The following is a 23,450-nucleotide window of genomic DNA, read 5'->3' on the forward strand; positions in this document are numbered from 1 at the left end:
AACACCTCGAGAGAGGGGGCAGGGGCAATATAGGAGTAGGGGATTTTTTTTACAAAAGGTTATTATGGGATTATATCAAATCATATGTGTGAAACTTGTGAAAGTTGTAAAGCACTACAGAATTTCAAGAATCTTTCATTCAATTAAAAAAAAAAAAGTTAAAAAGGAAAAAAAAAAATACACCTCCAGAGAAAGAGACTGCCAAGAACACATGTCCCTGAGTGACCGGAACTCAAGAACAAGAAGGAAACGGACTGACTTTTCATTGTGTATTTTGAGTCCTTTTCATTGTGTATTTTGAATCCTCTGGGTTTTATTTTAACATATGCATGTATTTAATATTCAAAAAGATAAAACAATAAATGTTAATGAATAACAGCACCATGATTGCTCATGGAGACTCTTGGCATTTTCAGGAAACCCGGCACAACCTCCTCTTGAATCTCAGAACTTAAAAAAAAGGGAAGTATCATCTGGCATTAATGTAATTTTCTCAGGCTCCCCCATCCATAAAATAGGTGAGGACAGCAGCCCCGCCCCCCAAGGGGCTGTAAGAGTCCCACAGGCCGGGTGTGAAGGGAGATGCTGGGAGGCACCAGGCAGGGGAGCCCCTCCTTAGCCGTGCCCGTTGGACCCACACACACCCACACCCAGGCAGGATGAGCAGTCAGCATCCCTCCCGGACTTCAGGGTCACTCAAAAACTGCCCAGGCCGGGGACACTGCAAATGCCAAAGATCTGGGAATAAAAAGGCATTCGTGGGCGGAAGCCCACTCCCCCCTCACCAAGGACGGCAACCAGCGTTCACAGAGCTCCAGGCACAGTATGCATCTGCATACTGACGTTTTTAAGGCTCATGACCCTGAGCTAATACTGTCATTATCCTCACTTTAAAGATGAGGGCACTGAGGCACATGCCCAGGGTCACATGGGTGGCCTGCTGTAGACCCAGGCCTGGGACCCAGGCAGGCTCATCCACAGACAGCAGCGCCCAGATGGCCGTCTTCTCCTGTGGGAAGCCCAGTTCGTTCCCTAGGAAGCTGTTGGAAAGTGTTTACTTGCAAGGCTGGGTATGGACAGTCCCAATGCACAGCTGCAAAGAAAACCTAAGTCAGCACCTCTTCCCACCTCCACGCCCCCAAAACGGTGCCAGACCCAGACACGAAGACAAACAGAAAAATACCCACTCACAGACCAGCAGCACTTAACCTAGGAAAAGGTTCTCCTTCCTCCCCACTATGAATCTCCCAAAAGAATCCCGGCACGGAATAATGCTAAACCAGCCCAGCAAAAACGAACCTTCTGGATTCCTTCATTTAAAGAAAGGAATGGGGACTTCCCTGGCAGTCCAATGGTTAAGACTCCGCACTTCCACTGCAGGGGGTGCGGGTTCGGGGAACTAAGATCTCACGTGCCGCGCAGCAAAAAATAAAAGAAAATAAAAATAAAGACAGGAATGTAGGCCCTGAGGGGCCCTGAGGGGAAGGGATGGCCTGGGGGTACCCTGGAGGCCAGGGTACTGTTAACACCAAACTCCCAGCTCCCTCCTTCTGGAGCCTCCAAGAGCCCAGGCCTAAGCTGGGCAAAGAACTTCTTAATAAACAAGGCAGCCACATCCCCAGGTGTAGAGACCTGGGGTCTGGGCTCAGGGAAGCCCTCCACTCTGAATGCAATTCCCTCATATGCCCCAAGCCTCAGTTTCCCCATTCTGCCACCCTGAGCTACAGGGAGGATGATGTGAGATGAGGTTCCAGCATTAAAAAGTCAGGTAGGGCTTCCCTGGTGGCGCAGTGGTTGAGAGTCCGCCTGCCGATGCAGGGGACACGGCTTCGTGCCCCGGTCCGGGAAGATCCCACATGCCGCGGAGCGGCTGGGCCCATGAGCCATGGCCGCTGAGCCTGCGCGTCCAGAGCCTGTGCCCCGCAGGGGGAGGGGCAAAAAAGGGGGGGGCCCCCGAACCCCAAAAAAAAAAAAAAAAAAAGGTAACACGACAGTAAAGACAGACAGAGGTTCACCCATGTCCTACACCAAAATGCTTTGTGATGTCCTGCGCCTTTCTACTACCTCCTGCAACATAAGTTCAGCCGCAGGAAAGAGGAGTGGGGGGGTGAGGCGTTGGAGGGCTGACACAGAAAACGCGGACAAAGGGAACCAGGTCAGCCAGCCTTTCCACACGGGGCACCGTGGAGAACTAAGAAAACTAAAAATTAAAAAATCACCCAACATGCACTTCCCTGGTGGCACAGTGGTTAAGAATCTGCCTGCCAGTGCAGGGGACACGGGTTCGAGCCCTGGTCCGGGAAGATCCCATATGCCGCGGAGCAACTAAGCCTGTGTGCCACAACTGCTGAGCCCGCGGGCCTAGAGCCCGTGCTCCACAACAAGAGAAGCCACTGCAATGAGAAGCCCGCTCACCGCAACTAGAAAAAGCCCGCGCACAGCAATGAAGACCCAACGCAGCAAAAAAAAAAGAAAAAATTACCAGACATTTCCAACTAACAGCTTTACTTCTCTGCTCCCCACCTGAAGTTCCTTCTGGACTTCTCAAAAAGGCACAAAGGGAGACGTGAGGGAGCTGCAAGCGTGCTCCAGTGTGAGGGGAAGGGGAAGGGAGGTAGGAGGGTAAGAGAACGCCAGAGCCGTCCCCGTGGAGAAGGGAAGACACGCAGGAGAGGGGCGGGAACAAACAGTGCCACGAAAAACAAGCTGAGTCAAGGCCCATCTGTCGAGGAGCCAGAAAGCCCGTCCCATCGAGGTGCACCAGGGTCCAAAGGGTTGGCCCTCACGCCTGCTAAGGTGTCCCAGCGGGACCTGCTCCAACGGCCCACGGATGCCTGCAGCGGGTGATGACCCTCAGAGAGCAGACATTACACCTTCTGAGGCCACATCTCAGCCTTGCAAGGAAGTGTCTCCAAGACAAAACGGCAGCAGCTGGACCCCATGAAGATAATGAGGGGGTCCGCCCAACTGTCGGAGATGCCCAAGGAGAAAGGACTTGCTTTCGGTGTGGGTCTCAAGGTGCCCAGGTTGGATCCATTCTAGAAATTGAACAAAAGGAACAAAAGTACGGAGGCTGCTCCGTCTCATGCCATATCCCCGTCTGTAAAACAAAGGGGCTGCGGGGACTTCCCTGGCGGTCCAGTGGTTAAGACTCGGTGCTTCCATTGCAGGGGGCACGGGTTTGATCCCTGGTTGGGGAACTAAGATCCCGCAAGCCAGGCGGTGTGGCCAAAAAAAACAGGGGCATGGGAGCGGTGGGGGTCAGGGTGGGGGGGCTGGTGAGATGATCTCCCACACCCCTTCCTGCTCTAAGATTTTTACAAGGCCTGACTGACATTCGACTAAACAAACAACTCATCCCGATCCACTCAGGTCATCCTCTCTGCCACTGCCACTGCCCCAAACATTCCTAGCAGAGCCTCAAGCCATTTTCAAACTTCTCTGGACTTCTTAACTGTGGAACTCACAGACAATTCATCACCCATCCAAATGGGAGCGCTGCACCCCCGGATTGTGAAAGTCACACACAGGACAATGTCCATCTACACCCCCTTCTCGGCCACTGAAACTGCACCAGCATTCGTATCAAACACGAGAGCAGCAAAGGACTCCGGCCACTCTCTCGAGGGTGGGAGTGTTTTGCACCCAGTACAAAAACGCGGCCACCAGGGGGCGCTGCCCTGAAAGTAATAAAGGAGAGAAGAAACAGAAAAATTCTTTTTGGTGTTTTCTTTTCCTTCCCAAGCTTAAGTGACAAAATATCTAAAGCACCCCTGATGAAAACACAAAGTGGGTTTCCTGAGGTTCTAGAATGACCCAGATGTTTCCCTTCCTCTCTTTGAAGCCCATTTGGCCAGAAGAACGCAACTAGACTTTGAACACAATAACCCCTTCAGAGAAATCAACACTCCGTGCTGGATTTCCCCCAGAACGGTTGACATCACGGCTTGCCCTGAAGCCCCCTCTTTAAAGACAGGAGGGTCCACGGGGAGGGAAAGCCAATCCGCAAGTCCAGCCTGAGGACCCAGCCACGAGTCTCGGCTGGAACTGTTTTGCGAGAGCCTCCTAATTACCAAGCAAAACATACCAACCAGATGACAAGCCTCATGCTTTAAGCTGCAGACACAGGATGACACAAATACAGAGAGACCTCAGGAAAAAGGGTGCAAGGTATCAGTGGGGATTTCCCAAGTCTTAGATGACTGCAGGGGGAGCTCGGGCGCCTAACACCAGCACCAGACTTCGAGAACACGTCAAAGGGGCTTCTCCACATTTCTTCAGTGTCTAGGGCACATTTTCCACAAGTGTGAGTATCTGCGGTGCAATGTTCAAGTGCCCCTTTTTGACGCTGCAAAAGTCTTCAGACCCACTTTCAAAGCTCTGGCTGCAAGTTCCTCCTGGTTTCCTTGTGAATTCCCTGGCCACTCGGCATGCCCTACTGACCATGAAAAGCTTACTTTCTCCTGGGGAAGCCAGCATGAGAGAAGGCAGCCAACTCCATCCCCAGACCAAGGGATGCAGAGCCGGGAGCTGTTTTATACAAGGTGCGCCCCTCTGGCGGTGGGGAGAAGAGCTCCGGGGGGGCTGGAACAAGGAAAAGGAGCAACAGGCCCGGGGGACAGGCATGAGGGGCACAGAGGTACTGCCAGGCCAGCCTGCACGGGCCAGCTCAGACTGGCCACTTGCTCCACACACCAGAAGATAAGGAAACCCAATTGTTCAATTCATCTTTATGTTTGGTGACCCAACAGGGACAAAAATGCAAGTGGGACCCATTTTCGAGAATCAAAGCTACCAAGTGGAGACACTGCATAACAAAAGGGTTTTCCCCCTACAGTTTGCAAAAGGCTTGAGGAGCTTGATTCTCTCAGGCTTTCACTGAGAGCAGGATTTAACTAACAGCTTCTCAGAGGCAAAGCCACCGTGGTGGAACAAGGTGAGGCATACCTGACCCAAGACTGGATGCATCTGTAATGGACTAAGAATGCGATCTTATTAAAACACCCGGAGTCTCCCCCACTGAGGACCAGCATGGGGAGGTGGGGCGGGGGGGGGGGTGGAGCCCAGAGGGAGGAAAGCCATTCTACACCGCAAGCATCTACCCAGCACCTCCTCTGCACCAGCCACTCCCTAGCTGTGGGACCCGGGGCCAGGTACCCCATCTCTCTGCGGATAGATTCCCCTTCTTAGACACGTGGCCCTGAATCACCAACCCAGCCAATTCCCAAGGCTGGTGCGAGGCTCTAATGAGACAGCAAATCACATACATGCCAAGTATTGCTACTCGCTTCAAAGAGGCTTAATCCGGTGACATGCAATGACAGCTTCTTGCAAAGAGAGCTGCACCGGCGGGGCACATAGTAGGTGGTCCGCAAACATACAAACAGTGGTGCCCTTCTCCATGAAGGGAAGCGGACGAAGGAAGAAAAACACTCCAGTCCGAAAGTAACCTCCAGCCACAGGCAGACAGCGTGGACCCCCCGATTTCCCAGGTCCCTCTGCCACCTTTAGCAGCGCTCCCACCGTGCCCTGGGGAGCCAGGGGTCTCCCCACCCGGGGTTCCAGTGCACCTGAGAGCCCTGGTCCGTGCCACACCGCCCATACTGGCCACTGCTTCTCTCGAACACAGCCGGCGGCCACCACCGCCACCTGGCTACTCGGACTCAGTGTCCCCGCGAACCGCTCCTTTCCGTTTCGCTCTAACCTCCCAAAACAGCCGCTGAGGCTGAACTGGGCTCAGGCCGGGGGTCCCCGGACGCCGGAGCCCCGTCCCTCCATACCTGCACAGCTCGGCGAAGGCCTGGAAATTCAGCTTCTTGATTTTCTTCTCGCTCAGCCAGTAGCCAACTCTCTTCCCTTTCAGAAAGGTCTGCATCTTCCTTTTCGGGCGGGGAGCTGGGGTCCAGAGGAAATCGCCCACAGGCCGAGTCTGGCGGCCCGGCGCGCGCCGCGAGCTTGCGGGCACCTCCTCCCGGCGGCGGGGACGCGGAACGGGGCTACGGGCGCGCAGTCCTGCCGGGAGGGGCGGGCCGGGGCGGGGCGGGCGCCCAGGCGGAGGGAGCGGCGCTCAGCGCGGCATTCCACTGGCTGCCGCCGCGTCGGGGCCGCCCGCGCCGCCGCCGCCCACGCCCCCGCCGCCAGCCGGGCTCCCGGCGCGCAAGTTCGCGAGCGCCAGGCCGGGCCGGGGAGGAGAGGAGGGAGGCCCTCCCTCGCCGGCGCCGCCCAGCCCACCGCCCTCCCGGCGCTCGAGACCGAGAAACACGCCCTCCAGCGGCGGCCACGGCGGATCGCCCCCGCGCTCTGGCTGCGCGCCGCCCCCGAGTTCCTCCTCCTCTCCCTCCCTCTCGCTCTCGCCCGCGGTCCCCACTCCGAGTCCCCGGCGGCGCGTTCGGCCGATCCGACCCGGGCGCGTGCCCTTCCCGGCGCGCTCGGACCCCGGCGTGGCGCACGCGGCCGCCCGCTCCCCCCGCCCAGTCGTCCTCACCCGCCGCTGCCGCCACTTCCTCCTCGTCCCCGTCCTCGGCCTAGCCCGCAGCCCGCCGGCGCCGCCGTGCTGACCCGGCCGGGCGGCCCGCTGGACCCCGCCGGGGCGGAGGAAGCGCGGCCGCACCGGCCGCTAGGGGGCAGCACCGCCCGCCGCCTCTTAAAGGCGCCGCGCCTTGCCCCGTCTAGTCCTTTGGTGCGTGTTTGTGTCGAGGCTCTGGCTGTTGAACTTGGGGACTGAGGGCGCGGGACTGAATTTAGGGCAGCCCTTGCCAAGTGCTTTTACTTTTTAAAGAAGCGAGAGGAGTCGTGGTGTGGGCATTTTCTGCTTGTCCTTTGGGAGTGATCGAGCCACTGAGTTTCATTCATCAAAAGCATCTCTGTACCCCCAGCACTATTCAGTCCCAACTGCTGCAGAGGGCGCGGGAGGAGGGGGGCGCGGGGGGGGGCGCGGCGGATGCAGGCAATAAATCAGATCATCTGTCTTCCCCGGAGGAGACAGACCCAGGCCCAGGATGGGGGCCCCTAGGGTGGGGACATGAACACCCAGGGGCCTTCTCAGGCTTAGGAAGTTAACCACCAATCACACTCTGGGCCCCCTCCAACGGAGGGGGGGAGGGGAGAGACTAGAAGTATCAGGGATCAGGGTGGGACACTCCCAGAAGACACTTTCCTTTCAGGGTGCAGGGCGGCCGCAGCCTCAGCGCTCTTGATACATTAACCCCACCCTGCCTGCCCAAGCCCTGTGAGGCGGTAGGGAAGCATCCTGCCTTCAAAGAGTCTGAGAGAAGTGGGCATCTCTCCCCAGGCCCCGGCAGAAAAAATGAATGGGGGGGGGGGGGGGGGTCTCAGATTTTCAGGGGAGACATTTAAGCTGACCTTGAAAAATAGAGGATGTTGACGGGCCTGAGAAGGGGGAATAGCTTGAATAGAGGCAGGGAGAAATGGAAAACAAAGTTGTTAGGGGTGACAGACTCTCCTTGACCAAACTGGAGCTCATTCTTTAAGGCCCAGCCCTAGGCGCCTGCCTTCTTCCCCTAATTACAGCTTCCCCCATCCTTCTTCCTGCAGGGCTTCCCAGTTACAACCAGGTGAAGCTTGTCCACACCTGACTAGGAGTGAGCACACAGGTCCTCTGTGTCCACCTCTCAGCTAGCTCCACCCTTCCCCCATCTCCCCTCCCCTTGCACCCCTGCTGGGTGACCTTGCAGTCCACTCACCCTCTCTGGGCCTCAGGTCCTCCCTCTTACCTTAGGAGGTAAGCCCTGCCTCATGAGAGCACTTCAGGCTGCAAAAGACCAGTGGCTATGAGGTCTAAAATGTATGGTGTTATGAGGGGGTGTGGTGCAGAGTGGGGACAGAAGGAGAGGAGAGATGTCTCTCATTGAAATGGGAAGAACAGTCTTTGGCTTTAGAAAGACCTGGCTTGAGGTGGGGGGTGGGGGGGTCCTAGTTCACTTCCTCCCAGCTTGGACAAGTCACTTAAGTTCTGCCTCTGAGCTCTGGGTGGAGAAAGTAATGCTTGCCTTAAAGAATTGTGGTGAACCTGAGAAATATTTGGGGAGGATTAAGACAGCGTCTTCGACTGGTCCTCAGCAGGTCATCAGACATGGGGCTTGTTACTGTCTCACCCAAGGACTCTTCTTTTTAAACTGAAGTATAATTGACTTGCAATATTATATTAGCTTTAGGTGTACAACATAATGATTCAATACATTACGAATTGATCACCATGATAAGTCTAGTTACCATCTGTCACCATACAAAGTGATTACAATATGATTGCCTATATTATTGACTACATTCCCTGTGCTGTTATTTATTTTAGAGCTGGAAGTTTGTCCCTCTTAATCTCCATCACCTATTTTGCCCATTCCCCGCCCCCTCCCTGCAACCACAACTTTGTTCTCTGTATCTAGTAGTCTGTTTCCGTTTTATTATGTTTGTTCATTTGTTTTGTTCTCTTAGATTCACCATATAAGTAAAATCATATGGTGTTTGCCTTTCTCTGTCTGATTTATTTCACTTACATAATAACCTCTAGGTTCATCCATGTTGTCACAAACAGTAAGATTCTTCTTTATGGCTGAGTAATATTCGTGTGTGTGTGCGTGTGTGTGTGTGTGTGTGTGTGTGTGTACCACATCTTTATCCATTCATCTATGAATGGACACTTAAGTTGCTTCTATACAAGGATTATTTTTTTTAATTTTTATTTTATATTAGAGTATAATCGATTTATAATATTGTGTTAGTTTCAGGGGTACAGCAAAGTGATTCAGTTATACTATACATATATCCATTCTTTTTCAGATTCTTTTCCCATATAGGTTATTATAGAATATTGAGTAGAGTTCCCTGTGTTATACAGTAGGTCCTTGCTGATTATCTATTTTTATATATAGTAGTGTGTATATGTAAGGATTCTTAACTTGAGGCCCAATTAAGTCCCCTCCAGAACCCCTGCAGCTGCCAGAAATTATATGTATAATGACCGTAGCTTTCAACAAACTCTCAGAGTCTGAGTCACTGATTACTCCAACTTCCTGTCTTAGCAATGAAGCAATGGACCCAGAGAGGGAAAAGGATTTGCCCAAGATCACAGAGCAGGTAAGAGGGAAAGCTAGAACCAGCATCCCAAGGTCAAGAGGCCCCTCACCCCCATGGTTCACCATCATTCTGGAGATGGGAGGGATGTGAGAGGAGAGGGACAGGTTCTGAGGGCCAGGAACCCTGCCCAGGGTAAATCAGGATCCTCCCATGCATTGGTAAGACCAGGGACCTTCCCACACTTCTCTGGAACCCTGGGCAGTTCATGGCCTCAAACCTCCTCTCCATTGAGCATGGGAAACTATACATTTTTACTTCTAAGTTGTTGGTCATCCCTCAGGGAGCTCCAGGGCTAGAACCACCCTTCAGAGCTGTCCCACCTTGACCGAGGGAGTGGGCCTTTCTGCCTGCCCCATCCCTGCTCAATCAACCAGACTTTGAATGTGGGCTGACCTAAGGAAGGGGCACAATCTCGGGCCAAATATTTCTCAGATTCACCACTTTCTCCTTTCTTTCAGTGCCACAGAGCCCATCAACCCTTCCCCAAAACCCTTGCCCACTTCTCTGTGCCCACTAGTTCAGCTAGTCTGTTCTCCACCCTTCAGCCAGAGCAGTCTTCAGAATGTAAGTCAGATTTGATCAGTCCAATCAGACTGCACCATTGCCCTCCCCGCACCCCACGCTGCTGAAGTGGCTTTCTACTGTACTTGGGGTAAAACCAAAACTCCCTGATAAGGTCAAGGCCTCCCACCCTCATCTCCCACCACCTTCCTCTCACCCTGCTGCCTCCTCTTGTGGTCCTTGCTGTCCCCAGAGACTTTGGCTATGCAGCCCTTTTTTTTCTGGAATGTTCTTCCCTCTCTTTGCTTATTAACTCATCCACCAGCTCTTAGCCCAGGTGTCCCTTCCTGGCATCTCAACCATCTAGCTCTCTGCACCTCCAATGAGGATCGTCATCCCACTTGCCCCTTTGAGTGGTATACTTGACTAATGTTTGTCTCACCACTAGACTGTAAGCCCCTTGAGGGCAGGGACTGTGCTTTTCTCTGCTCACCATTGTTCCATAACACAACAGTAGATAATACTTGGGACTTCCCTGGTGGCGCAGTGGTTAAGAATCCACCTGCCAATGCAGGGGACGTGGGTTCGATCCTTGCTCCGGGAAGATCCCACAGGCCGTGGAGCAACTAAGCCCGTGGGCCACAGCTACTGAGCCCGCGTGTCACAACTACTGAAGCCCATGAGCCTAGAGCCCGTGCTCTGCAACAAGAGAAGCCACCACAGTGAGAAGCCCGCACACTGCAAGGAAGAGTAGCCCCCGCTCACCGCAACTAGAGAAAGCCCGCGCCCAGCAAAGAAGACCAAACGCAGCCAAAAATTTTTTAATTAATTAATTAATAATTTTTAAAAAACAGTAGATAATACTGGCTGGGCGCTATCTGGATTCTAGAGGAAGCCAAACTGCCTCTAACAGTTCCCTACCTGCAGAAGGGCTCATTAAAAGTGACTGATTAAATGAACCTCAGGTAAGTCCCTCCAGGTGGTCCCTGACCTCTCTGAGGTGGGAAACTCCAGAAGGGAAGTCTGGAGACATCTACGTTCCCTTTGGGAGGCAGATGAGCCATTAAGGGATTAAATGGGGTAGTGTGTGTCCATGGCCTAGGGCCATCTGGGAGAGGATTCTGGAGCGGGGAGAGGAACAGTAGAGAGAGGACCTTGGGGAGGAAGGGCACCTCCTACTTGGGAAGTAGGGAAGGCCTCCTAACCCCAATCCTTCCTCTGGGAGAGGAGGCTTTGGGAGGTGAGACAATGTAGTGATGGAGAATTTAGACGTAGGGTTCAGCCGATAGACCAGCATTCTAGCTGTGTGACCTTGTGCAAGCTTCTTAACCTCTCTGAGCCTTGCTTGCCTCACCTGAGAACCATAAGATGGTGTCCATTTGTAGGAGACTGGTTAAGTAAACCCATTCTTCAACAGTCTGACACAAAGTTAAATTTGCTAGCTCAAGATAGCTAACGTGGGGCTTCCCTGGTGGCGCAGCGGTTGAGCGTCCGCCTGCTGATGCAAGGGGACATGGGTTCGTGCCCCAGTCCGGGAGGATCCCACATGCCGTGGAGCGGCTGGGCCCGTGAGCCATGGCCGCTGGGCCTGCGCTCCGCAACGGGAGAGGCCACAACAGTGAGAGGCATGAGTATTTATTATCTGTGTGACTGGGAGCAAGTTAATACATCTGTCTAAACCTCAGTTTGATCTTTTTTTCTTTTTTTTTTTTTGCGGTACGCGGGCCTCTCACTGTTGTGGCCTCTCCCGTTGCGGAGCACAGGCTCCGGACGCGCAGGCTCAGCGGCCATGGCTCACGGGCCCAGCCGCTCTGCGGCATGTGGGATCTTCCCGGACCGGGGCACGAACCCACGTCCCCTGCATCGGCAAGCGGACTCTCAACCGCTGTGCCACCAGGGAAGCCCTGATCATCTATTATGTGGGAGTGATTATCAAATGTAGCTCACAAGGTTAGCGAGAAGTTTGGATGAGTCTAAATTCATAAAGGACTGTATCAGACACGCCTTATTGAGTGTTAGCCACCATGATCCATAAGTGGACCCCTATGGCCATTTAAACAATCCAATAGGATAATATCTGTTCATTCACTCAATCAGTAAATATTTATTAAGTATCTGCTATGTGCCAGGAACTATTCTAGGCACTAGGGCTACTGCAGTGATGAAAACAGTGCAAAAATAGGAGGCAGATGGATCCCCCCCCAACCCCCTGTCCTTGTGGAGCTTCTATTCTCATAAACGACCTAGTACATTAGTAAGTGATACACGTTACAAAAAAATAATAAAGTGTACAAGGAAGATGGGAAATGGCGGATCGCCACCTTCATCCAGTAGTCAGGGTAAATCCCACTGGAAGGTGACATTTAGCCAAACTGTGACAAAGGTGAGCACGCAAGTCATGCAGATATCTGGGGTTAGAGCTCTCAGGCAGAGGAAGAGCAAATGCTCTCAGATAGCCTTGGTGTTGACAAGGGACAGTCAGGAGGCTAGACCGGCTGCAGCAGAATGAGCAACGGAGGAGGAACAGGAAGTGAGTCCACAAAGAGACCACACGTGGCTCCTGGGCCACTGCAAGGATGCTGCCTTTTACTCGGAGCAAAGATAGGATTCCTTGGAGGAATACAGGACCAGGATCACTCTGCTACTGTGTGGAGGAGAGACTGGGTGGGGGGGCAAGGATGGAGGAGAGAGGGACCAGTTAGGGTTCTCTTGCAATAATCTAGGTAATGAATGATGGTGGCTCAGACCCAGGCAGCAGCAAAGATGGTGAGAATTGGTCAGATATTGACTCAATGGGATTTGTTTGTGGGTGGGATGTAGGGTTTGAGAGCAGGGGAAAACTCACGGATGTCTGAGGTTTAGAGTCCGAGCAATTGGAAAAATGGGGGTGAAATGGGGAAGACGGCAGGAGGTGATGCGTTAGGAGCTTAAGTCAGGAGTTCTGTTTTAGACAGTTTTGGTTTGAGACATCGGTCAAACATCTGATGGAGATGTCAAGCAAGCAATTTGATAAGAAATCTGGAGTTCAAGGCATGACTCAGGCTAGAGATATAAAATCGGGCGTTGTCAGTATAGGGGTGGTATAAAGCCCGGATGAGATCACCGAGGGTGTGAGTGTAGACAGAGAAAAGTTCAAGGACAAGGCCAGGGACATGACAATATTCAGAGGTCAGGGAGGAGAGGAGGAGACAGCAAAAGAGCTGAAGAGATAGGAGGAAAAACCCAGGAGAGTACTAGCCCCGGAAGCCTCGTGCAGGATGCCTGGCTGGGGAACAGAGCCATCAGCTGGTGGCGTAGGGGGACTACTGACAGGTGGCCTTGGATCTGAACACAGGGAGATCATCGGTGGCCTTCATAAGAGCGAATATGGAAGACTGTCTCGTATACGTTAAATCAAAACACCCAGGTGTAATACAGTGTGGATGGTAGCCTGCCACTGAGTAAAAAACGTAGGGGACCACATATCCATGTATATATTTGCGTGGACAGAGAATGTCTGTTTTCTGAAAAGATACACAAAAAACAGTGGCTGCTTTTAGGGAGAGGAACTGGGAAAAGGAGGTTCCTACAGTGAGAGGAATCATATTTCATCGCATATTTGTTAAGTGATTAAAATATTTTTCATCAAATTTATATTGCTTTTCCAACTAAACATAGTTATAAAAAGGAAAAACACATGGATATTATGAAATGAGAAATATATATAAAGTGCTGACCTATAACAGAAGTCCAGTAAATGTCCATTTCCTGTTGAAAGGTTTGTTTACAGAAAGGGAAACTTCCAAGGCAGTCCCGTGGGTTGGCTTGTCTTCACCAAGATGATAATGAATCCGGATTTTTTGCCAGTATGCATCTTTTGAAAATAACATTTTCCAATAATTAGTGTTATCATACTTTAAAACATGAAAAACAAAGAAATAAAACTAAACAAAAACAGGGTAAACAATTTCTTAATGACATCTAAAACTTGATCCATATTTACATATCCCTATTTGCCTCTATGAGTTTTCTTTATGACTGGTTTGTCCAAACCAGGATCCAGACCAAGGCCTTGCGTTGCCTTTGGTTGTGATGTCTCTTGAGCTCTTCTGACCTCAACCAACTCCCCTCGTGAAAGACACTGAGTTGATTGTCCTACAGAAGGACCAACTTTCTGGGATTGTTCAGCGTCTTCCTCGTGGTACCATTTAGCTTGTCCGTCTATCTCTCCATTTCTTGGAAACTAGAAGTTAGATCTAAAATCTTGATTAGATTCAAGTTAAAAGCTTTGGGCTGAAATACATTATAGATGGTGTTATGTTTACCAGAAAATGCATAAGGTCCTCTTGTGCTGAGATGCTTACATATGTTTCCACCCACATAACCACAGCCCAAATCCAGACTGAGAACATTCCTAGCTCCCCAACGGGCTCCCTCGCATGCCCCCTCCCAGATAACAGCCCACACACAAAGGAAACCTCTATTCTGACTTTCTTCACACAGATGAGTTGGGCCTGCTTCAGTACTCCATATAAGCAGCGTCTTATAATATGAACTCTTTCACTCAACATTATCTGTGATATGCACACATATTTTTGTGGGTATCAAGGTTTTTCCCCCGTGATTGTCTTATTTCATTAGATGAATATGCCACAATTTTGTTGTCCGTTCCCTTGCTGATAGACTTCCTAATGGTTTTAACACCAATAGATAATTTTGCCAGAATTGTTGATTTCCTTGAAGATCGCAGAACTGATCAGACTCTAAATCAGCTCTCATTGCCAGAAAAAAGTGGCATAGGAGAGATTTAAACTGACATTGCAGGTCTAGTGGGAGAGAGACGATTCAATTCAAGAGATGTTCATTTAGAGTATACACAGCTACTGAGACCATGAAACTGGTTTTCAAAGAACTCCCCAGTACATTGCTTTACAGACTTCTACAGACACATGCAAAGAAGGGTGTGTTCTCCCCGTCTTGATACTGAATGAGGACCCTAATGGGCAAAGTGCCCAGCTGCAGGCCACACAGTGGTGGCAGAGTGGGACCTGCTGCCTCCTGCTGGGCTTTCCCCACCATTCCCTGTTGCTGTGGGAAGAAGCAGAGAGGTCTACGACAGGAACCCTCTTCTCAAGACCTCCGGTGGAAAGAAGGAAGGAAACACTCAGAGAAACGAGCAGTGCAATCGAGTTTTGCAATGCGGCTGCCTGCAGCAACATGCCCTTTGTACAGGCCAATAAACCGAGGCAGAGGGAGAAAGCCAGCAGCATCCAGCTCTGCCTGTGCCCTGAGCAAAGCCAAGTTCCAAGGACTGCGAGGCCAAAGTCTCCTTGGGCGATGCCAGCTCTCTGCTCACACCATTATATTCATGCCCGAAGCCAAAGTGGTGAAAAAGCAGGGACCAGGCCTGTGCATGGGGATTTGTCTCCGTAATGCCCCCCTTCTATGACATCTGTTCTCCTTCCAAGGCCTGGGAAACGTCCCTCTCAAAGCCATCAGTAACCTCCATGCCAAACATTAGCGACATTCCTTTAGTCCTCTGTGGCACTTAGAAAACACAGCTATTGACCAACTATATTAAGCAATGCCACCCACAGCCCACCCCTGGCAGCCCCATGAGCCCCAGTGACATCCACCCTCTGGGGTCATGGGGAAAGAGGCCCCTGGTGGCCTCTCGGGTCCTAAATTGCTTTTCCTGGCACAGTCCTGCCCTCTGAGCTCTGTCAGAGGCCTGCAAAGGGACCTCACTTTACAAGAACCCAAGATTTAAAAGGAAAAGTATAAACAAGCTCACAACCCACGTGTCTCAGCAGTTGACGCTTTCCCAGGCCAACCTTGGGTCTAGAACATGAGTCCATCTACAGCAGCGAGTCTCAAACACCACTTCCAAGCACACGTCGATTGCAGAAAGGGAAGCATACACACACGACCCAAGAGCCGTGTGCTTCTTCAGCTCCAACGAGCACACGATCACCTGGATCCTGTTCAAGTGCATGTTCTGATTCACTGGGCCTGGGGCAGGGCCTGAGACCCTGCACTTCCAGCCAGCGATGCTGTTGCTGCTGGTCAACGTGCCACTCTGACAAGACACTAGAAACTGTAATGAAACACAGACGGCTGTACTTAGAATCGCTGAAGAGATTTTAACAATCAATACCTCTGTCTGCGCCCTACCCCAGACCAATGGATCAGAATTCTTGATGAGGGGAAGGGAACATGGAGAGAGAGTGAGACTCAAAAATAAATGAGTGGCACCTAGCATAGACCATGATGATGATGGACAGTGAAACGAAGAGTCTAATTCTAAAACCCTATTCCTCTAAGACCAACGTAAAGAAATCCAAGAAATTAGAGTCTGAGAGAGAGAGAGAGAGAGAGAGAGAGAGAGAGAGGGAGGGAGGGAGGGAGGGAGGGAGGGAGAGAGAGAGAGAGAGAGAGGAGAGAGAGAGAGAAGAGTCTTCCCCAAGATATTTGGATGCACGCGGGGACTGAACACTCTACCAAGATACAGAAAGAAATGAATCCCAAAATTATCATCATCATTTATAATCAGGTACCCAATGTCCTTTACAGTTTAAAAGAATAATAGCTACTATGCATACATTTATAAGTCTCCTTATATACGTACATATACAGTGCTCATGCAGGATCACTGTCAGTCCTCGTAACAGCCCTACGCTGGATTCACACTTATTTCCTCCCATTTTACACCCGAGGAAGCTGAGGGGCAGGGAGATTAAGGAATTGCCCCAAGGTCGGTGTGACTGGTGAGGCTGGAGCTGGACTTGGCCTCATGCTGGTTTTTGTACAGCCCATGAGCTGAGAATGGTTCTTCCATTTTTAAATGGTTGGGGAAAAAAGTCCAAAGAAGAAGAATTCACGTCATGTGAAAATTACACGAAATTCAGATGTCAGTGTGTACCGATCAAGGTTTGCTGGCACGCAGCCACGCCCATTCTTCTCTGTCTTGTCCATGGCTGCTTTCCTGTAGCAACAGAGCTGAATGATTGTGACAGAGACCGTATGGCCAGCAAAGCTGAAAATGTTTACATCTGGCCTTTTCCAGAAAAGCTTTGCTGACCTCTGCTCTGAATGGTTACCCCGTTTATAAATTCTCCGCTTTTCTTTTTTTATACTTAAATGAGCGCTGTTTTTATCCTAAAACTACTAAATTCGAGCATGTATAAAGTAGCTTTTATAGGGTCATATAACAATAAACTAATTGTCTGAGATTTCTGGAGGATGAATTCAAGCCCATGAATACAAACGTGTTCAGTGTTCAGATGTGTGAGGCCATAAAAACATTTACAACAAAAGGAAATCTTAACCTTTCTCATATATGGGTATGTAGCAACTGGAGGCTAGACCAGGCCTGGAAGAGGCTAGACCAGGCCTGGAAGAGGTAAGCAGCTGACTAAGAAAATCAAAATGACAAACTAAAGAGGGTGAAGTACCCACCAAGTTATTTCCATGTGTTTGTAGGATATATGAAACATTCATTTAGCAAATATCTCTTGAGGCCAATTACATACTCTGGGGAGTCAGAAGAAAGAAACACAGACTTTGGCTTCAAGAAGCTCATGATCTAGTGGGAAAATCAGGCGAGTATGTACAGAGCTGTATGAGACCATGAGAAGTGGATATCCTGGCGGGCATCCTGGAGGAGGTGAGTCTAGAATGGTGAATTAGCAGGTACTACATAGAAGTGTGGCTGTAAGACTCTCAAGGGCAGGCTTTGTGTGTTTCTCAGCTCCGTATTCCAACTGCTCTGTTGCAGGGCTGTGCCTGGCACCTGAGAGGCATTTCTTAAATATTTTTAATTCATCAGAAGGTAGGGAAGGAAGATGAGAGAATCACAGTGTAGGCCTCTGGGAGATAACCTTGGGTAGATTCTGGATTCTGCCTGGCTACCTGGGAAGATGGGGAGGATCGTGGAAGACGTTTCAGCTTTGTTTTGTTTTGTTTTAATGATAAAATGAATATACATTTATTAAAGGACATTTGGAAAAAGGAAACTATGGAAGAAAAAATTACCTAACAATCAGGATTAGCATTTATTTCCTTCCAGTGTCTTTTCTCTCAACAGGTAACAAGTTTTTATTTTAATTTTGTGTCCTGCTTTTGCCTCTCTCGTCGTCAGACTTTAAGCATCCTCTATGTTGTAACAGCCTTAAGAATCATTGGTTTTAACGACTGCCTAGTTGTCTGGTGACTAGACCATCAACTCACGTAACTAATCCCCTGATATTGGACCTGAGCTATTCTCTGGTTTTCAATCTTATTGTGAGGATTCAGCAGTTCTCTTACGTACAGCACTGCCATGAACGTGTTAGCAATTATTATAGATAGTTCTGGATGAATGTCTTTATCCCTAAAGCTTACTTATGATTTTTGTCCTTGGAAATGAGGGGAATAATGGGTCCAAACTCCTTCAGTATCAAAAAGTCAAAAGTATTTCCCAAAGGCTGCAACTGACTTCAAACTTCCTGGGCAGCTTTTAAAATGGTAATACCTACTCAGAAGCAGCCTTGCTCAGTTTTTCAGCTGTTTTTTAGTGCAAAGGGGCTGAGTTTTCATATGTAAATGACATCAGGTACTAAGTCTCTGAGTTACCTGCACGAAGTCCTTCTTTGACAGGTGCTGACTCCCTTTTAAGACACCAGTCAGACCCCAGTTGTTTACTGTATTTACGTGCAGCTCCCAAATGTTGCCGGATCAAGCAAATAAAAATATTGGAGGTCAGTTACACTGGAATCTCGGAGAAACAATGAATAATTTTTTGGTATAAGTATGTCCCAAATGGGCTGTGAGGTACACTTATACTTTAAAAAAGGATTTGTTGTTGAGATTCAAATGTAACTAGGCCTCCTGTATTTTACCCAGATGTATCTAACCCTACCCAGGAAAAGCCCATCCAACATTTGAAGCCCTCTCATTGTGAATGTGACCTTCATCTGCCCCCTGGGGTTAGTTCCTTCCGTTCTCCTGGGAGTGGGACTATCCCTGTTGATTGGATGCCAAGGGTCCTCTCCCCGATGCCGGATTAAGAAAGCTGGGCATGGCCTAGAGGAGCTGGCTTTGTTTGTTTTGTTGGGTAAAGATTTTGCCTGCTTATATTAGTGGGTAAATGTTTTGTTTTCTTTGGGGAGAGCCAGAAATATCCAGGCAGGCCTGGCCCCAGAAGGCTTGATGGAATAGGTCAGAGCAGCTTCTTCCTTGGTGTCCTTGAGGAAAGTCCCTTATGGATTTTCAAGGCCAGTGGAAAGAGAAAAGAGCATCTTAGCCTTAAGAAGCAGACAGTTGGGGGCTGAGGGATGGGGGGTGTTCAAGCTTAAAGAGACATCAGGGACCATCTCCCCAACGTTTTGGTGTGAAAGGACTCTAAAAGCCTGCTGGAAGCTGAGGTCACCCTGAGGAGTCCTTCTCTTCCAACTTCTGCAGTGTGAGCACTGACCTCCCTCCTGGACTCTGACCCCTGGTCAGGAGTACCAGGCATCGTTGGGACACCCAACAAGACTCTCTGTCCTCTGATTGCCCTTCAGGGAGGAGCAGATAGTCATCCCACCCTTACCCACTGGCTGGTCTTCTATCTCCAGGCCAGAATGGCCCCATTTCCTCCAGCTGGCTGTTCTCTTCTGAGCCTGCTCCAGGCTCACCTGAGCCCACCTAGGTCTGCCTGGCTGCCTTAAGGCAGAGTCAAAATCTCTTCCCTTGAGATAGATATGTCTGTTTACGTGGCCTCGTATCAAATTAGCTTTTTGGACTGGTTCTACCACTGCCCTTCATAGATAAGGAGGCTGAGGCCAAGTACCCAGCCCAAAGTCACACAGCAGATGGGTGGCGGAACAACACCTTGACCGGGTCTCTGGCTCCTAAGCCGGCCTTCTTTCTGCTGTCACACACAGTCCTGCCCAGAGTCTATCAGGAGGGGTATATAGCCTGGTGGCTCTGCATGTGGCTGGTGAGTGCCTGGTACTCAAAACCCAGGCCTTACGCCTGGTGGAGGCATGACATTGAGAACCTTTCCCAGCCTCTCTACTGAGATGATTCTGCACACACTTTAATGCTGAGTTCTAGGGATGGAAATTAGGGTGATCTTGGACACCACTCATGTATCCACTCCCTCACTGAGCGCCCTCCATGTGCCAGGTGTTGTTCTGGGCACTGGAGATGTGGCATCGAAAGAAACAAAGCCCTGCCCTCCTGCAGCTCACATTCTGGTCTCAGACACAAGCAACAGAAACAAAAAATGTAGACCACTGTACAAGGTCAAGGAGTGGTGTGTGCAGAGAGGAAAAATCAGAACGGGGGCCCACCTCTGGTTCTCACCCTGGACTCTTGTGCCAACTAGCGGACATTCTGACAATTTCCAGGGCTTTTTCTGCTTGTCACAATAAGGGCGGGCAGGTGCATACCCGGTGTTTAGCTGGCTGGTGCGGGCACACCAGACATCCTGCAGTGCACAAGACACGTGAAGCAATGAGGGGCTGAAAACTGACCTCCTTCATGAAACTCTGGAATATCCCAGCAGACATCTATGTAGGCGAAAAATCTGCTTATAATTATATGAACCTAGAACCTAACATGGTTTTATAAATAAGCAGCAAGTATTTTATACACAGATTTATCACTCACTGCATCTTCAGGAATTCAAGAACTATGTATACAGAGGGAAGGTTACACTATGTTTTGTTTGGGATTCCACCAAGAGTTGTTCACTGTTTTAAGAAATCACATCTCTGTGGAATCTGAGTCAACACGTTGTATCTTTGTGGCTGTCACATTTATAAGAACTCTAGGTATAAGTGCAGAGAGCTGCCAGAACATCTATTTGTTAAAATACATATTAAATATTCATTTCCTTTTATTTTTCCCTTAAATTATTGTACATGCTATTGATTTTTTTCAAAGTATGTGCTTAGGACTTCCCTGGTGGCGCAGTGGTTGAGAGTCCGCCTGCCAATGCAGGGGACACGGGTTCGTGCCCCGGTCCGGGAAGATCCCACATGCCGCGGAGCGGCTGGGCCCGTGAGCCATGGCCGCTGAGCCTGCGCGTCCGGAGCCTGTGCTCCGCAACGGGAGAGGCCACAACAGTGAGAGGCCCGCATACCACAAAAAAAAAAAAAAAAAAGTATGTGCTTAGGTAGGTTTTATTTTATGCTTACGTGAATTTCTTTTATGCTTATAAAATGTGATAAAAGGGGGCAAATGTGCTAATGAGCAGGGGCCCTACAGGGGGAAGGAAGGAGCCATGAGCATATCTGGGGAAGAGTGTTCCAGGCAGAAGCAACAGGGTCTGTGAATGGGGGCGGGGGGTTGGTGGAGAGAAGACCCATGGAAGGGAGCCTTGTCAGCCATGGCAAAGACCATGGACTCTGTCCCTGGCCCTAGGTCAGCGCTGAGGATTCAGGGTTGAGCTGGCAGGACAAACATGTCCCAGGGGCCAGGACCAAGCAGGAAAGGGACATAATTTAACTCCTTCTTTTTTTTAAAGCTCACTGTGGTTGCGTGATGGACAGTGGCTAGGAGGCTACTGCAGAGGTCCAGCCTTGACGGTGGCTTGGATTAGGGGAGGAGGCCAGGGTGGTCAGATTTGTGATATATTTTGAAGGTAAAACCCACAGAATTTGTTGATGGAAATGTGATTGAAAAAACACACACACACAGTAGTCAAGGACTCACTCCTCAGAGAAAGGGTGACAAAAGGAGGGAGCTGGCTAATCTATAGGGGATATTCAGCGTTCCAGTTAGGAGATTAATTTGAGAGAAGTTTTGCACTTTGAAAATACAAAGGATCTCTAAAAATGTAAAAAATTAAGTCTAATTAAAAAGCACTTGTTAGCATATGTTTAAGCTGGGCGGTAGGTCTGCGGGCTGGGGATTATTTTATTACTATGTCTTATCACTTACATATGTATGTTACATATTTTGGGGGGGGCACCTGTTAAATATCACACAGTGGTACTTTTTAAAAAGCTTGGCACTGACATCTGTTGTGCGCCCAGGACTCTATTTCCTGGACAAAGACAGAACTAGCCAGAGCATGGGTAGCGTCAGAGGTCAAGAGAACACTGAAGTGAGAGGTCAAGGGCTCAGAGCAGGATAATGCAGCCGGTGGAGCTGGACTTCAGCGGCCCAAGCTCTGGCCTTGATGTTTGTCACGTGACCTTGGGCAGGTTCACTCACTTCTCTAAGATTATATGGTTTTTTTTGTTTTTTTGTTTATTTATTTATTTTTGGCTGTGTTGGGTCTTCGTTGCTGTGCGCGGGCTTTCTCTAGTTGCAGCGAGCAGGGGCTACTCTTCGTTGCAGTGTGTGGGCTTCTCATTGCAGTAGCTTCTCTTGTCGAGGAGCACGGGCTCTAGGCACGCAGGCTTCAGTAGTTGCGGCACACGGGCTCAGCAGTTGTGGTTCACAGGCATAGCTGCTCTGCGGCACGTGTGATCTTCCCAGACCAGGGCTCGAACCCATGTCCCCTGCATTGGCAGGTGGATTATTAACCACTGTGCCACCAGGGAAGTCCTCACTCACGTCTCCAAAACTCAGTAGCCTCATCTGTAAAATAAGGACCATCACAGCGACTCCCCCTAATATTACCGTGAGGACTAAAAAGAGATAAGACATGCAAAGCCACCAGCACAATGCCTGGCAGGGATGCCGCTTTTGTGGTTGCTGCTGTACTTGAGGATGGGATCAGAAGACGAGAAGGGTGTTAGCTGGATGCTCTTGAAGAATAGCTACCTGGGCGCCAGGCTCCCCAGTAAGTATAGGAGTCCCCACCCAGGGCTCTTGCTGGAGAAGCATCCAGTTTTCGTGCTTCCAGCATCCTCCTTCAAAGGCGTCCTGCAGTCCAGGCCCTTTGACTAGCACCTTCTTTCTTCAAGCAGAAGGCAAATCCAATCTCAGCTTCCCTGTGGCCCAGAGTTAAGGGGGAAATGTTTTCTCCAGAAGGTCACTTCGTTCTGTACCTATAAGCAAGCTAAACAGGAGGCCAAGTTATAATGAGGAGGCTATTTGATGAGCAGGGGGAAGTAAAGGGATTGATAATATCTTAAGATGTGCATCTAGTCTCTTCCCCCTGCCCTTGGTCAGGCTGGGGCCATGGTAGGGCCAGGCTCGAGGAGGGACCTGAGTGGTCAAGGGATTGGTACATACAGGCAGACCAAGCAAACATGGAAATAGTGTGGAGACAATGGGATCCAGTTTCTCTCTTCTCTCATCAGAGAAGAGAGTAACGTCTGATGGAAAAGAGGGAGTGCCCGCTCGGGCAGCACATACACTAAAATTGGAACAATACAGAGATTAGCGTGGCCTCTGCGCCAGTATGGCATGCAAGTTCGTGAAGCGGTCCATAGTAAAAAAAACAAAAAGGCGGGGGGGACTCCCCTGACGGTCCAGTGGTTAAAACTCCACGCTTCCAATGCTGGAGGTAGGAGCTCAATCCCTGGTCGGGGAACTAAGATCCCATAAGCTGCATGGCGAAATAATTGAAGTATACAAAATGTAACATTTAACTGTGCAATACAATTATAAAAAAAAAAAAAAAAAAAAAAAAAAAAAAAAAAAAAGAGGAAAAGACTAGAGTAAACCCTGAGTGTTGAACTGGAATTAGAAATGTTGGTGTAAACTCATGGTTTTTAAATGGATGTATAGGTGCAGGAGTTTGTATTAGATGCATGTATTAACCTATACACACACACATACGTATATACACATGTATTTCCTACTCCTATCTGCCGGAAAGCCTGGAAGCAGTGTCAGCTCTGTATCAATAAGCACACATAGCACACAGGTCGTGGTGTTTTTCTTTTTGGTTTTTTTTGGTCTCACCACATGGTATGCGGGATCTTAGTTCCCTGACCAGGGATCGAACCCTC

General features: G+C 49.8%; 1 protein-coding gene and 1 non-coding gene across 4 annotated transcripts in view; one reads left to right on the forward strand and one right to left on the reverse strand.

Annotated features, from left to right (window-relative positions):
* Positions 1 to 6,605, reverse strand: part of ITPK1 (inositol-tetrakisphosphate 1-kinase) — a 163,264-nt gene extending 156,659 nt beyond the window's left edge. The window contains exons 1-2 of one of the 3 annotated variants that reach the window (XM_027120405.1): positions 6,485 to 6,598; positions 5,781 to 6,012 (exon numbers count right to left, since the gene is read on the reverse strand). In XM_027120405.1, the coding sequence (XP_026976206.1) occupies positions 5,781 to 5,875 (95 nt within the window). In that variant the 5' untranslated portion in view covers positions 5,876 to 6,012; positions 6,485 to 6,598. Of the gene's footprint in view, positions 1 to 5,780; positions 6,032 to 6,484 lie in introns of those variants that run through there. The other 2 variants (XM_027120406.1, XM_027120407.1) reach the window with 2 other exon arrangements.
* Positions 6,606 to 22,828: 16,223 nt separating this feature from the next.
* Positions 22,829 to 22,932, forward strand: LOC113627855 (U6 spliceosomal RNA). The gene has a single exon (XR_003435771.1). It is a non-coding gene; the product is annotated as a U6 spliceosomal RNA (small nuclear RNA).
* The last annotated feature ends 518 nt before the right edge of the window (positions 22,933 to 23,450 follow it).

This window comes from Aethalodelphis obliquidens, unplaced genomic scaffold (assembly GCF_003676395.1).
Source record: "Aethalodelphis obliquidens isolate GAN/ISIS:26980383/991018 unplaced genomic scaffold, ASM367639v1 scaffold21, whole genome shotgun sequence".
Taxonomy (NCBI): domain Eukaryota; kingdom Metazoa; phylum Chordata; class Mammalia; order Artiodactyla; family Delphinidae; genus Aethalodelphis; species Aethalodelphis obliquidens.